General features: G+C 41.9%; 1 protein-coding gene across 1 annotated transcript in view; it reads left to right on the plus strand.

The window, feature by feature from the left end:
* Positions 1–9,260: 9,260 nt before the first annotated feature.
* FAM135B (family with sequence similarity 135 member B) overlaps positions 9,261–15,286 on the plus strand; it is a 233,083-nt gene continuing 227,057 nt past the window's right edge. The window contains exon 1 of the mRNA XM_017512001.2: positions 9,261–9,369. Coding sequence (XP_017367490.1) covers positions 9,293–9,369 — 77 coding nt within the window. The 5' untranslated portion in view covers positions 9,261–9,292. The remainder of the gene's footprint in view (positions 9,370–15,286) is intronic.

Consider the following 15,286-nt stretch of genomic DNA (forward strand, 5'->3'; position numbering starts at 1 on the left):
TGCCTTCATGTGATTCAACTTGAATTGGGTGCAGTGCACTGTCGTTCTGCAAACGAAATGCTCTTGAAACATTTATAGCCATTAATGAATGCAGAACCTTAAAATTAGATGGTGTGATATTCATAGACTCTCAAGACTGCCAGGAAGCATAAAGGATGTCTACTCAAGGCTCAGTCCCAAAGCAGGAATCTCTTCTTCAGCTCCCGGTGCAGACTTGGCATCTGCCGACATTCTTCTAGGGACAGGGAATCAGTGCCTTTCAAGGCAGGTGTATCTGCTATCTGTTATTTCTGACTCAAGTTATTTCTATTATTGCATTGAAACCTCCCCCAACCTCAATGAATGTGAGGTGCTATTATTACTTGCCTGAACTTTCTCCCGGAGGAGAGATGCAGCTTCTGTCTCCCTCAGGACCCAGAGAAGATGGGAACCTACATCTGAACCCAGGCTCCTTTGCTATGGGCTCAGTATCCAGTGTGCTTCCCCAAAGCTTGAGTCCTGGTACCTGGACGCTGGACATTGCCTGTGTCTTTCCCTAGCAAATCAGCTTCACCCGGATTCTCCTGTGGTTCACTACAGGCTGGATTTCTTTGGGTATTTTAGCTCATCTTTGTTATGCAAAATTTTTATTGTACAACACACATATATTTGTTATTGTTAGTTATCCTAATATTAACATTATCTACCATGTAGAGAAGCCATAATGTTGCTGAAAAAAATATACATTTGATACTACCATAGCAGGATTACAGATGTGAAAAGTGAGAGCGCTAACATTTGATTACGGTAGCCTGTAAAATGGTCAGAATTGAACCAGATTTGGCAGCCTTGAAACCCCTGACCTTCCCATGATTTGACATTGTCTCTCTAAAAAAATAACTTGGAGATAGTGTGCTCTTTTTTGTATGTGCATATGTGCACGCACACTTAAGAGTCTGTTTGTGTGCATGTGTTTCAGTAGTTGGAAGGAGAGATAAATTGCTACCTACTGTGGTCACATGTTTAACTTCTCAGTGAACGTCACCAGAGCTTTCAGCATTGGCAGAAAGTGGGAAGGCTCCATGACAGACCTGCAAATGGTGATCGCATTGGCTGCTGCTATCTTCATAGAGCTTCCTTATCTTTGGTACTTCAAGCCCTCTACCTGAGTTTATGAGTCAGTTATCTTTTTATGAGGTTGTGAAATCTTATGTGCCTGCATGCCTGAATTTCAAAATGCTGCCTAAGATAAGGGGGACATAGAATCCACAAGAAAACAGGAACTTGGCATTGTGTGGGATGCTTCTATTTGCACTGCCTTCAGAAGTGAAAAAAAAAATAAGCAAACATATACAGCCAGTTTTGATTTCTATATTGAAGGAAATAAAATACTTTTAAGCATTAAGGGGGTGAATGCCTGGGGCTGCATTTTCTGTGGTGAGTGAGGGTCAGAAATGTGATTTCTGGCCTCCCCTCTGCTCCTATTCAGCAGGGAGGCCTTGAAGATGTCCAGGGTTTAGGTAACTCATTGGTGGGAGGGGATCATCATTTCTCTCTTGCCATTGCCTTAGAACTGTTTTTAGGTTTTCCTTTTTATCATACTAGCTTATGCTTATTAAGCATTTATCATATGCCAGACTCCAAAACAACTAGCAGTTGGGGAAACTGAGACACAGAGAGATTAAGTTCTTGCTCCAAGATTGCACGGCTGCTGAGGGGTTGGCCTCTGTATTGCTTGGACTGGCCAGGCCTCAGAAGGCCGGCCCAGTGGGTCTCAGCCACAGCCAGTAGGTGCTCCTGCCTTCTTTGTGCAACTTTATGTCAGGGTGTGTATCCTTGTGGACCACAGTTGTGACTTGACTTTCTCTGCTAAGATATCTCTGTGTCTTTCAATGGCCCCAGGTCTATGGCTCAGTCTTCCTGTGTCCCTGGTGCTGTGAGAAGTTGGTCCCTATTCTGCATGTGAACAGTGAGTCTCAGAGATGCTATGTGACTTGTCCAAGTTTCCACACAGAGGTGAGACCCAAGATTGGAAGTCAAATGTTGATGAGATGCTCTCACAGCAAAAAAGAGTGCTTAGGGGATCCTCCCTTTTTAATGAAGAAGTGCCAGTTTTCCATCTCTAATAAGATTGTTTACCTGGAATATTGAGCAGATTTTTCCCTGCAGTGATCACTCCAGGCAACAAACTAGAGTTATTACCTTGTTAGAATGACTGCATGGAATAAATCCCCTGGAGAGAAGGACATCACTGAATACAGATACATGCTTTGGAGAATAATTTCTGCTGCCTCTCTTGGACCCTAGAGGGAAGGCAGCACATTCTGACAGGGTAATCTGGGTTTGAGTGTGGCTCTCCCAAGAATTTGCTAGGTCATGTGTGCTCTGGGATCCTGCTATGATTTCTGCCAAAATTCATGTTGAAATTTCATTGTTATTAGCAGTGTTGAAATGTGGAGCCTTTACAAGATGAATAGATTCATGGTGTTATGGAGGGAGTGGATTAGTCACCTCCAGACTGGGTTTGTTATGAAAGGGAGTTGGCTCAGTTTCTCTTCTCTGTCTTGAGGGGTGTCTTGTGACTTCATCTCTTCTACCATGGACAGGGGAGCCCCAGATGCTGTGCTCTTGGACTCCCCAACCTCCAAAACCATGAGCCAAATAACCTTCTGTTCTTTATAAATTATCCAGTCTGTGGTATTCTGTTATAGCAGCAGAAAACAGACTAAGATCTTCACAATTTTTCTCTGTACATGAGAGTTCCCTCCTGAGCCTTCCCCATCTCCTATATTGTAATTCTATGATACACAGTATTTTGAGAACATTAATGTTCTAAATGCTGATATATATTAAGATCAAATTATTATTTTCATTTACTCTTTCAAAGACCATAAAACATCAGTCTGAAGATTAATGTTTTAAAGAAAAATTGCATTTGAAAGGAAAACATATTTGCAAAATGATTTTTCCCAAGTAAAATCGAATAAGGTATTGGAATTATGTTTTTTCAAAACAGCTTTAATATTCTTAGAGGCAACTGAGAATGTTCTAGTATATTTTTAAAATGTAAATAATCAAACATTTTAAGATATTGCGATGAAAAGTACAAACATTTACTCAGGCCTCTACAGATGCCAGCGTCTCTAAAGTTAAGATGGGGGCCTAGTTCTTTAGGTCTGGATATGAGGGACCTTACGAATTTCTGCCAACTATGTAAAAGATGAGAATAAAAATAGTGATTGCTACTGATGATGAGTGATTGACAGTTTTGTAGGCAATGACTGAAGTTCTTTATAAGTGTCATTATCTTTAATCCTCAGTGCCACCCTCATGCACGGATGTTCTCCCTGGTACTTTCGCAGAGATGGAATCTTTGAAAGATCATATGTTGTAGAACTAAAGGAAATAGATTAAAGCTTAGTTTCAGCATGGGAGGGAGAATAAAGCATTGTGTCTGGAGAAGTAAAAAGTTGATGCACTGTACAATGGCTCTTGAATCATGTTAAGGGCAAAGAGAAAGCACTGAAAACTTTTGAGATATACAGAGCTTCTTGGTGATCCAGATAGGCCGCTGCAGTGAGAGGGTGGAGAAGACACAGAAGGTGATGAAGCCAGAGCAGAGAGAGGTACATGGTAGATATGGACGTATTCAGAAAGAGGATGGGGACCAGCACTCCTAGGGCAGTGGCTTTGGAGATGGAGATGAGGAGTTGAATTTGAGGAGCTAGAGATGGTGATAACTGACAACTAATTGTCTTTTGGGAAAGGGGGAAGAAGGACTGGGCCCTGGGCCAGGTGCAATGGCTCACGCCTGTAATCCTAGCACTTTGGGCGGCTGAGGTGGGTGGATCACTTGGGCTCAGGAGTTCAAGACCAGCCTGGCCAACACAGTGAAACCCTGTCTCCACAAAAAATACAAAAATTAGCCAAAAATTGCTTAAACCCAGGAGGTGGAGGTTGCAGTGAGCCAAGATCATGCCACCTCACTCCAGCTTGGGCAACAGAGCTAGTCTCCATCTCAAAACAAAACAAAAAGAACATCTGAAGGCTGAACCTGGTTGATGCCCAGATAACCGGGTAAGTGGAGGCAGTCTTCTACAGTTTTGGGGTCTTTCCAGATTCCTTTAATGCAAGGGGGAATGCCATTTCCATGCCCTGTTACTGGGAGAATGAGCTAGGGGCTGCAATTTTGGAATAGAGCACAAAGACTTCCCCCATACCCTCCATGTTGCCTAGTTTTGAATGTCTTTGAAGGCACCATTCTGGATAAAATGACAAAAAACAAGAGGGAAGCCAACACACAGCAGAAAGAAAAGGCTCAATGAAATCTGATGATGAGAGTAAAAAGAAAATTCAAAATGAAACATTCATACAATTAGTAGACGTTTTAACATTCATTCTTGGTGGCTTTAACTTTATGTGTTATGGAAGGGCTGGGTTTAACATCTGTTGTCAACCTTCTGTGTGACCTGTTGGGGATAAAGGTTTTTTGTTGTTTTACAGAGGGGGAAACTGAGGTTTGGGGAGTTTGTTAACTTTAAGTAGATTGTAATGTTGATAATCCCAGAACCTGACCGAGACACACACACACACACACACACACCCACCCATGGAGGCTCCATTCCATGTGCCACCTAGGGGAATTTAATTGTTATTTAAACTCAAGGCAGGGGCCCATCATCCCAGAAAAGTGGGACTCATCCTTTGTCTGCACACTCCCAGTGATGGAGGAGTTCATTTCTTCATAATGTGGACTGCCGTATTGTCAGGCAGCTGGGGTGGCTAGAACACTCCCAGAACAGGGCAGGTCAGTAAGGGGCACTCAATCAATGTATTTTTTTTAATGAATGAAAACTAAACAGGGCTGTAATGCCATGGGATTTTCTTTTACCTTGCCCCCTAGTTGTGCCTTCTGTTACAAAGCTAAAAATAGCCTGTATGCTTTGAGGGTTTATTACATGCCAGGCTCTTTTCTGAGTGCCTTATGTATGTTAATAGTTTTAATTATTGCGATACTCCAGGAAGTAGGTATTATTATTATCCTCACTTTACAAATGAGAAAAATGAGGCCCAGGGAGCTCAGAATGTCTCCAAGGTCACCCAGGGCCATTGAGACCCAGGCGTCTGGTTCTGGGGCCTGTGTGTATATTACTTTAGAGACAGACTGTTCTCTCCACTGTCCACAAGGATGCCTATTCTGATGATGTCTGTTAATCTCTAGACATAGGCTTCAGGGGCCTTCCCATCCTTCCCCTCCCTCTGTCCTTTTCTCTAGGTATGTTTGCCTAAAATGTGGTGCACCAGGGCAAGCCATCTGCATATAGGTGTAAGCTGTGGGTGCTGCTGCCTGAGTGAGGACCAGACAGTGATCAGGGGTCCAGGGAGATTACACAGTGAAGGGCAGTACCAAGGGCAGGTGTGTTGATTCAGGTGAGCTGAGGTTGGGATGACCTGCTGAGGTCACTCTCTTCACTTTCTGAATAGAATAGATCTGCACTGATGACCCTGGACTGAGGCATGGCAAATGCCTCCTCAGTCAGAAGCCAGCTTTCCCAGAGAGGCCATACCTGAGTGCCAAAGACCCAGGTTCCCCCTCTTCCCTGAGCTGTCATCACTGTCATTGTGATTGTCACAGGATCACCCTTTCCCAGTCCCTGAGCACCATGAGGTCCGCTCATAAGCTCCGTATGCTTTAGAGTGCCACAGTACCTGGACACACAGCTTTTAGGAAGTGCAGGTTTGAAGGTGAGCATTTCAGAGTCACACCAAATGCAGCAGAATGACTGAGTTCACTAGAATGGTGGGTGGTGCTGGTTGTAGGAGGAAGTTAGTGCAGAGATGTCTGTGGTGTGTGTGCACATGGTGCCTGTGTATTTCGGGTTGGGTATGTTGGTCGTGTGTATGGTACATGTTCATGTTGGGTGTGAGTGCTGGGTTTTCTGATGTTTTGTAGGAAGCTCTTGGGATAAATACTGAGGAACCCTGGTCTACCCAAGGTGCGGTTGCTGATGTGCTGGGGATGGAGATCTGAATCATGTCCTGGCCTCCTCCTGAGCATGATGCTTGTTGGTACCTCTCACTGCACTCATCACAACGCATTCTCAGAACCTTGCACCTGAACTCAGTCCCACAGAAGCAGAGAGCGGGGTTTCCTGGGCAGTCCTTTTAGCACCCAGGATGTGCTGGGTATATGTCATGGGCATCTCGTGTGTGTGTGTGTTAATGTTCTATTATCAATGTATGTTGTATGTATTTGTATGTTTGTGTAAGTGTGATGTGTGTGTTGGGTATGTGTCCTATGTCTATTGTGTGCGTATGTCATAAGTGTGTTCCAACAGTATGCCAGACGCTGTATTAAACACTTTACATGCTGTCTCTCTACTGATCATGAAGACACTTTTATAGGGTAGGTACTCTTGCTCCTCACCTCTTAGTAATGAGGAACGGAGAGGTTAAGCTATGGGCCCAAGGTCTTGCAGTTCACAAGAAACCAAGTTAACTCAGCTCTGGTTAATGCTAAAACCCATGTCTTTAGGCCAGCGGTTCTCAAATTAGCTTGCATCGGAATTCCCTGCAGAACTTGTGAAAACACAGATCCCTGAAGCTCATCCCTGGAGTTTCTGACTGAGTAGGCCTGGTGTGGGACTCGGCTTTGTTTTTATAACAATGCATTGCTGATGCCACCGGTCTGAGGGCCACACCTGAAAACCGCCACTCTGATACCTTCCCTCTAATCTGCAGATGGAAAGAGCAGGGGAGAAGGTTGGGACCAAGGCAAATGGCTCTGGATCACTGATCACAAAGTGGTCAAGGATGTTACCAGCAAAATCAACAGGGACTTTTAAAATTGATATTTTACATGAAAACTCATCTTCCTCACTGCATTTTGGGTGTTTGGTTATGATGCATCGCATGCTGTTTTAACGGAAAAGGCAGCTTCCCACCAAGAAGCTGTGTCTGTGCTTACAAGTTCCAGAACTCTATCCCATTTGTCCTGAACAACAGCATGGTATGGTGCATCTTTCAAGGAGAAAATAATCCTGTGTGGCGTTTTCCATGCATTAAATATTTTCTTCTAAATAGTAACTCTACCCCAAAACATGGACCTGGTCAGTCTACCAGTAAGTGCAGAAACTGGAAAACCCAGGCTCCTGGGTGGGCACTCTTTGCCTCAACAGCACCACTGTCCTATGTGGCTTGGGGCCAATACTACCCATGTGGAGGGCTTTTGAGGACAGTGTGACGTCATGCCTGGAACCCCCATTAGTGTGTGGTATATGGTAGGCTGGCACTGTTGGGGTGCAATGTTCCTCTTCTCCCTTTGTCCCTCTTTCTATATATTCTCCTCCCCAAGATCAGAGATCAGAAGAGGCACCAAGGATAATGGAAAGCTGACAACCCCAAGAAAAGACTCAGATGGTTTTGCCAGCTCTGAGTTTTTGGAGGATTCAGACTGAGTGGGGTGATGAGAAACTGAGGACAATGTAGCTGTTGACATGTCATGTGGTTATGGAGGGAAACCCAGAGTGGCTTCCATTTGCTGGCCCCTCCATCTGGCTTGGACTGGAAGTGACTTAGGATTAAAACTGAGCCTCAGGCTCTGACCTTGACTGGCTCTGGTGTGTTAAATAGGGGCAGGGCACACCTCGATAGCTCTTCATTAGGGAAATGGTTTTTTGGCACATTTTGTGAGCCAGGCCTTTCCAGGTTTGCCAGATTGAAATTCTGTCTGGCAGAATTTATAGAGGTTGGTTCTGAGGATTTTAATTTGGTATGCAGCCTTCTGCATCTCTAGAATGTTCCCCAGATGAAAACCCTTACCTGAGCCGAGATGCAGTTAAGGGCCAGTTAATCCCTCCTGCTCTAATCTGTGGGATCTGGCCTAGCCTGACCCTGTTAGCTGCAGTGAGGTTGGGCTCTGAGCCACAAGAACGGTCTGGTCCTTGCGGCACCTGGGGGCAGAAAGAGGGGCTTTGGAAGGAGACTCAAGTGTGAATCACCAGTTCTTAGGTGACAGGGCCATGTGTTCCCTTACTTTCCCCTCTTCTCCTTCTCTCTCATTCTTTCCCTTCCCGGAGGTCCTGCCAGTTCTTGAGATCCTGCTAGGTGCCAGGTATTTTGCAAGTTGTTACCGCTTATGGTATTGGGAGTCTACTTAGCAGCTTTCATTGTCCCTGTTATACGTGGTAGTAAACAGGCTTGGAGAAAGGGAGGGTCTTAACAAAGGCAATACCACCAGAACATTCCAGAGTTAGAAAGTGGCTCCAGATCAGAGTTTGTCTGGTCCTTTTTTCTTGCATGCCAAATGGGGCAAGAATAATACAAAATTGTTGTTGGAAAAAAATCAGGCAACTTACATGGAATACTTTATGCAACACCAAGAATATAGTAGGTGCTCAATATACTTACTATAAGTTTCTTTCCCTTCCATCACATTCCTGGTATCTAGATCCTTTCATAGTCTCAGAAAACCCAGCCTATTTTAAATGTACCTCTTGGCTTTTTTCTCATCCCAGACTTGGACTGTTTTAATGTTTTTTTCCTCCCATCTTTTCCATTCAACCCTCTTGTTACTGACTTCCAGTAACAAGTAATTAGAAAATTAGCAACCTGTCAAGTTGGGTTCAACATCTACCTAGCAGCAGCACCCGCATGCTCTGTGTACCATGCTTGATGTCACTCCAGCCACAGTCTTTAGAGACTACATTTATAATACCGATGATAAAACCACTTAAAATTATTATTATCAATGGTAGCTACCACTTACTGAGTATTTAAGACACAAATGACCATGCAAAATGCTCAGTGTGGTGTATTTATTTTCTCTCTCCACCATATATCAAAGTCATGTATTATTACCAGTCCTCATATTAGATGAGAACACTGAAGATGAGAGAGGTTAAGTAACTTGCCCAAGGTCACACAGCTAGAAAGCAGTAAGCAGGCTTTCTTGTGCCTTTGGCCATGAAAGATGTGCTCTTGGCCAGAATGTCGTTGTCACCACAGAACTGAGAGATAAGAAAGGGCATGGGACCAGCTCAGCTTTGAAGTTGAGACCCAGCAGGACACCTGGGTCTCCCTCCTGGCCCTTCCAGGTAGGAGCTATGTGACAGTAAGCAAGTCATTTTGTCTCTCCATGTCTCTTTCCATACAAGGAACCCTGAGTGGGGACATTCAGTGGACACATGCTACTCCTGTTGATCCTGTTGGTCAGATTGGTTTCCTATTATAAAAGTCAGGTTTTCTGTCTGGCTGATGTGATCTCAAGCTGTTAATTTCTCTCTTATTTTTCAGGTAATGAGCCAAAAAGATCATGTCTGAAGTACAAGGAACAGTTGAGTTTTCGGTAGAGCTACATAAATTTTATAATGTGGATCTCTTTCAGAGAGGGTAAGTGTGCTTTACAATTTGTATTTGTGTGTGTGTGTGTGTATATGTTTGTTTCTTTCTGTGGAAGAAGGTGGAGGTGGGATATCAGATTATAGGAAATTTGGCACTAATGAGGAAAAGATTTTCCTTGTGTTTCCTTTCCAAGTCAAAAATCCAAAGCTTTAATGTATCTGAAAATAAATCACATATTGACAGAGACTAGAAAGTACAAATTTATCTCCTCCCTCCTGCACTCCCTTCTACCTTCTTTCTTCTCAGTGGCTCTTTCCATTAAATTTGTCAATTTTAAAGAGACGTGGATTGATGGAAAATGAAGCTTGCCTGTGTAGCTGTGGTAAGAAGGAGTCAGTATGTTCAATACTGATGTAAGCCATTACTTCAAAACCACATATTGTAACACTTATGCCTAGATCTTTCAAAAACTGATAGTGTTGGTATTTATAAACATCAATTTATATAATCGAAATATAGCTGTTTTCATCTTTTAGAGGATGTAGTTTGAATTGGGTATTTCATGTGCATGTGATATCAATAAATCCTCACGATAGACTTACCTCCAAGGCTCGTTGTAAATAATCAAGTTGTGGTTATTAAGAAACCAAACACAGACATGAACTACATATCCTCATGATGGTTGCTACTATGTTACTGATGCACAAAAAAACAAAGTTAATAGAAATTGTATTTTTTGTGTCCAATTAACAGAGCAAATTAGTATACAAAACAAGGAGTATCTATTTGTTTGCTTTTGTTGCTTAACAAACTTTTCTAAAACTTAATGGCTTGAAAACAACAACTTAGTTTATTTCATGAGTAAGCAGTTTGGACTGGACTCAGCTGGGCGGTTCTACTGAGTTAGGTGTGGCTTAGATGATCTCACTGGGCTCACTCACAGGTCTGGGGCTCCCAGCTGGACTGTGTGGTTCTCCCTGTGGCCTCATCCTCCACCAGGCTAGGGTCCTGCGCTATTAAGAGGGGAAACACACAAAATCTCCTGTTGTCCAGTCTTAGAATTTGCATAAAGTTGTTTTTTAACACATTCCACTGACCAAAGTAAGTCACAAGGCCAGTCCATATTCAAAATGAATAGTTACTATCTCTTAATAGAAGACTAAGAATCCATGCACACTTTAATAATCTACCTCCAACATTAGACTCCAGTTGTGAAAAGATAACCCTGGATTTAATGCTTCAAGTGCCTTTTGTGTGCTATGGCCACCACTTAACTTAAGGATGAAAGTCGGTGAGGCTGAGTGGTTTTGGTGGGTGACCTGAACCCAGGCAGTGAGAAGAATGGGAAATGGTTCTGTTTCAGAGAAGGAAGCATGTGAGAAGGGGTTCTGGGCAGCATTCACAGAGGCTGAGCCTTAATGAGGAAAAGCTCTGTGCATCCTCTGGAAGTCCTGTTGCCATTGGTTCACCTCTCATTTGATCAGATGCCACACTGTATATTGTTAGGAGCCCTGGGCTTGGAGCCAGTACTCCTGAGTCCAGGGTGAGCTATTGCTTCTGGGAGCTCCTTTGGCACCACTCCACTCTGCTTTTCAGGTTCGCATTTACAAGAAAAGCAAGAAATTTTGATAATGTCAGGTTTTCGTCACAGTGTTAGACATTTTTCTTATTTGGCTTTTCCTGACTCCTTATAACCAACCATAGAACTAAGCAGTATTATCTTCATTTACTAGACAGATAACTTGGGATTAGGGAAGTAGAACAGTATGTAGCTTTAACACAGCTGAGTGAGGGACTGAGGCTAAGCATGTCTCATTCAAAATCATGTATTATTTTATATTATTTAAGGTGCAAAGTGGGCTGCATTCTCCCCAGGGTGCACAAGACAGCCATCAGGATGTGGAAAGAAAGTATTAGAATGTCTATTTACAATTGCTTTGGTGAATAAGAAAAAAAAAAGAAATTAAGCTTCACTAATAATTAGAGTCCAGATTTACCTGGAGGACCTTGCTTTTTCTGTATGGCAGAATCCCACTGAGTAACTTGGGTCTCAAGAGCAAAGAGGGAGTCTGTAGCACAGACTGACATCACCCTCACATTGTGAAATACTGCAGTATGCAACTGGCCAGTTACATACAACTCTAAATTGATTTCTAGTTTTAACTATACTAACCCTCATATGGTTGGTTATGAAAAGTTGGGAAAATACAAATAGAAAAATGTCTAATACCATGATGAATTATGAATTGAAGATAATATTAATAATGGAAGCATGCCAAATACCAGGAAATGCCAGAACCAACCACATCTATCCTACTTCTTACAAAAGCCTATTGATACACAAAGTAAGAATTAAAGATGATAAGCTAATCTACCTAACAATAAGTAGATAGTGATTTAGTTGTATTTTAAAAACTATTTGATATATAGACTTGTATGCATAAATACTTACAATGCACCTTATCCTAACTGTATATTGGACCTTGAGATATTGACAGAATCTTACACAAAATCATCACCATTAACAAAATATTTCAAAGTAATACATCCAAAACAGAAATAGACCGCTGTCAAGGTGTAAAAAAGCTTGAAAAATTAGGATAAAAATCATCACCTGTTCAGCAAGCCTAGCATACTCTTTTTTCTAGATCTGTATGTTTTTGGCAAGAATCTCATTTATCCATGCTTACCACTAAAGTCTAATATTCAATTAGGTTAAACTAAAACCAGAACAAAAATGTCACATGATCAGCCAGGCATGGTGATTCATACCTGTAATCCCAGCATTTTGGGAGGCTAAGGCAGGTGGATCATTTGAGTTAGGGAGATTGAGACCAGACTGGCCAACACAGTGAAAGCTCATTGCTACCAAAAATACAAAAATTACCTGCGCATGGTGGTGGGCACATGTAATCCCAACTACTTGGGGGGCTGAGGCAGGAGAATTGCTTGAACTAGGAGGTAGAGGTTGCAGTGAGCTGAGATTGTGTCACTGCACTCTAGCCTGGGTGACAGAGCGAGACTCTGTTTCAAAAAAAGAAAAACAAAAACAAAATGTTATGTGATCCATTAATACATAAAATACCTATTTTTAAAACATGGATTTTTATATCTTTATCTCATCTTTCAAAAAACTTTTTTCTATATTTATAATGCATGAGTTTAATCATATATGTATTTATAAATAAATATACAGATAAGCATGCAAATCATTAATAGTTGGAGACCACTCACCCAGAAAATTAGGAATATTCTTATAAGCTTCTAGCTCTTAATGCTAGCATTTCACAGTTTCAAGGAGGGTGCATATTTAGGCACATGCTTCAGATGTGGATAAGGCATATTCTTATGACTACATATGTTTGGGGATCACTTGGTTGCATCTACTTCTATGGACAAGTCTAGACTTGGTTTGGGTGAAGTGAATTAGACCTCTAAGGTGGATACACACTGCCTTGTAATGATATCTAGGATCTCTAAGATCTCATCAGCAACAAAACCTTACACTTGATAACCACCAGCTTCCTAGATCCTGCCTTTGGGCAGCTGTGGATGGACTGGGTATGATGCCAACAAGGATTCTGAATTTGCCAGGGATGTTCCTGACAGGGGTGATCCCTGATACTCAAAGGCTAAGTGTTTTTCTGCTCTGAATTCTGCAGGAGCTATGCTTAGAATGAAGCGTAATTACTTTACCCAGCAAGTGCTCCATGGAGGAGTCATGGCTATAATCCAAGCCTAGTGGCCAAGATGGGGCCCTGGGGCAGTTTCTGAAGAAAAGCAAATGGTCTTCTGATGTTAGTAAGGAGAAGAAATGTAGATTTTGGGGAAGCTAGTTCTTTTCTGGGTGCAAGGATGTATGATTAAATGTGTGCTCTACAGGGTCTTTGGGATGATAAAAATTAGAGTTGAGGATTACATGAGGGGGAGAGTACCCTTTCTCAGACTGAGCCGACTGTGGTCATCCAAGTTCCACATCATTCATGTAGTTGGTGAGGAACATCTCTTGTACCTCCATCCAAATGTTTCAGCTCATTGTTACATAGGCTGGCGGGAAAGAAACCTCCTCTCGAGTTTTTATAAGATGATATGTCAGAAGCATAAAGATACAGAAGAAAGAACATTGCCTGATAATTTGTCCTGATCAGGGAGCTCCTTGCTTCTAGCACATTTATATTCATGGGTGTTTGTTCCAGTCTGAGAATGCACACTGCCTTGTAATGATGTTTGCTTTGAAAAAACAGTCAACATGCATTTATCCAAAGTCTATATCCAAAGACTGACACAAACTCTCAAAGGGAAAACATTCCCTCAAACCAGTCATCAAGAATCATAGGATGTCTCCCCCATATTCAGGAGTAAGACTCTTGATGACAAAAAGGCAGGGGCAGAGAAGTACTGAGGACCTGGCTTTGGGGGTCACACCTCAGTTTGAAGCCATGCTTTGCCATTTATGAGCTCTGAGGACTTGGAAACAATCCCTCAACCAAACATTATATGGCCTATAAAATGGTGGTGACAAAGTCTATTTCATGTGGCAGTCTGAAAGTTTATGGCATTAATTAATATATACAGATATGCAGAGAAGGTAGCAAGGTATACTTTGTATCTAGCAGATACCAACTAAGTTGTCACTACTACAAGCATAGCCTTGTCTCCAACCTGTCATTAACACTGTTAATGGAGTTACTACCCAAAAACGTTGTTGTGTCTACCTTGCTTTCCTGTTAAAAACCCTCCCAGCTTCTTTTTGCTGTCACTCATCAGACAATAAGATGAAGTTCAAGATCAAATCATTAGGTTTTGAGCACTCATCAGCACTGAAAACCTGAATAGTTTGACCTTGAACTTCATCTTATTGTCTGTGCTCAGGCCATTCTTGGCCCTCTTCCCTGTAGATCTGTCTTGAAAATTCTAGCTACACAAGTTACAGTTTAATATAACCTCTCCAAACCATTTCTGCATATTGACATTTAGCTATTCTGTTCAGCCCAGATATCTGGAATCCCCTGCTTTTCTATATTCCTAAGGCACATCTATACATGCTTTATTTGGTCATCTACTCATTCCCAAAGACATTAGTTAGCATATGCTATTTCTTTTGGCTCCAGAAGACTAAGATGAAAAGATAGAGCCCTACCTCATCAAGATGTTTACCAACTAATGAGCGAGACTGACACATACATAGAAAACGAACATCAGTTCAAACATTTCAGTAAATCTTGAAGTTATTTTTACAGGGTATGTATATCCCATTAGATAACAATAACAAGTAATCCTACCATGTGTCATACCACTTATGCATTATCCAGTTTACCCTCAAAACATTCCCAAGACTCTGTATAACTTCTGTGGCATGAAGAAACCAAGGCCCCAAGCTAAGTTTTTTGCCCAAGGACACACAGCTGACAAATAAGAAAGCCAGAACATCTGACTCCAAGCAGTGTGTGCTATCCACCTTGCAACATCTTCTTCACATCTTAGAAGGTGACTTGAGGTTGTAGAAACAGCTGTAAGTCATTCAGACCAAAGTCCCATAAATTGAAGAGTCACTCAACCAATGGCCGTCAGTAAAGAATATCACATGTGCACTATAGTCCATGGACGATACTACTTGTGAAGATGATCAGATGAATGGCCCCTACTGTCAACAAATTGGGTAATGGTATTTGGTGGAAAAATGAAATGAGGGATAGTGAGAGGAAGGTGGGGATTGTTAATTGGTACAAAAAATATAGAAATAATAAGGCCTACTATTTGATAGCACAACAGGGTGGCTATAGTCAATAATAACTTAATTGTACATTTAAAAATAACTAAAGGTAATTGGATTGTTTATAACACAAAGGACAAATATGCTTGAGGAGATGAATACTCTGTTCTCCATGAGGTGATTATTATGTATTGCACACCTGTATTAAAACATCTTATGTGCCCCATATATATATATATATATATATATATA

This window comes from Cebus imitator, unplaced genomic scaffold (genome assembly GCF_001604975.1).
Source record: "Cebus imitator isolate Cc_AM_T3 unplaced genomic scaffold, Cebus_imitator-1.0 Scaffold459, whole genome shotgun sequence".
NCBI lineage: Eukaryota > Metazoa > Chordata > Mammalia > Primates > Cebidae > Cebus > Cebus imitator.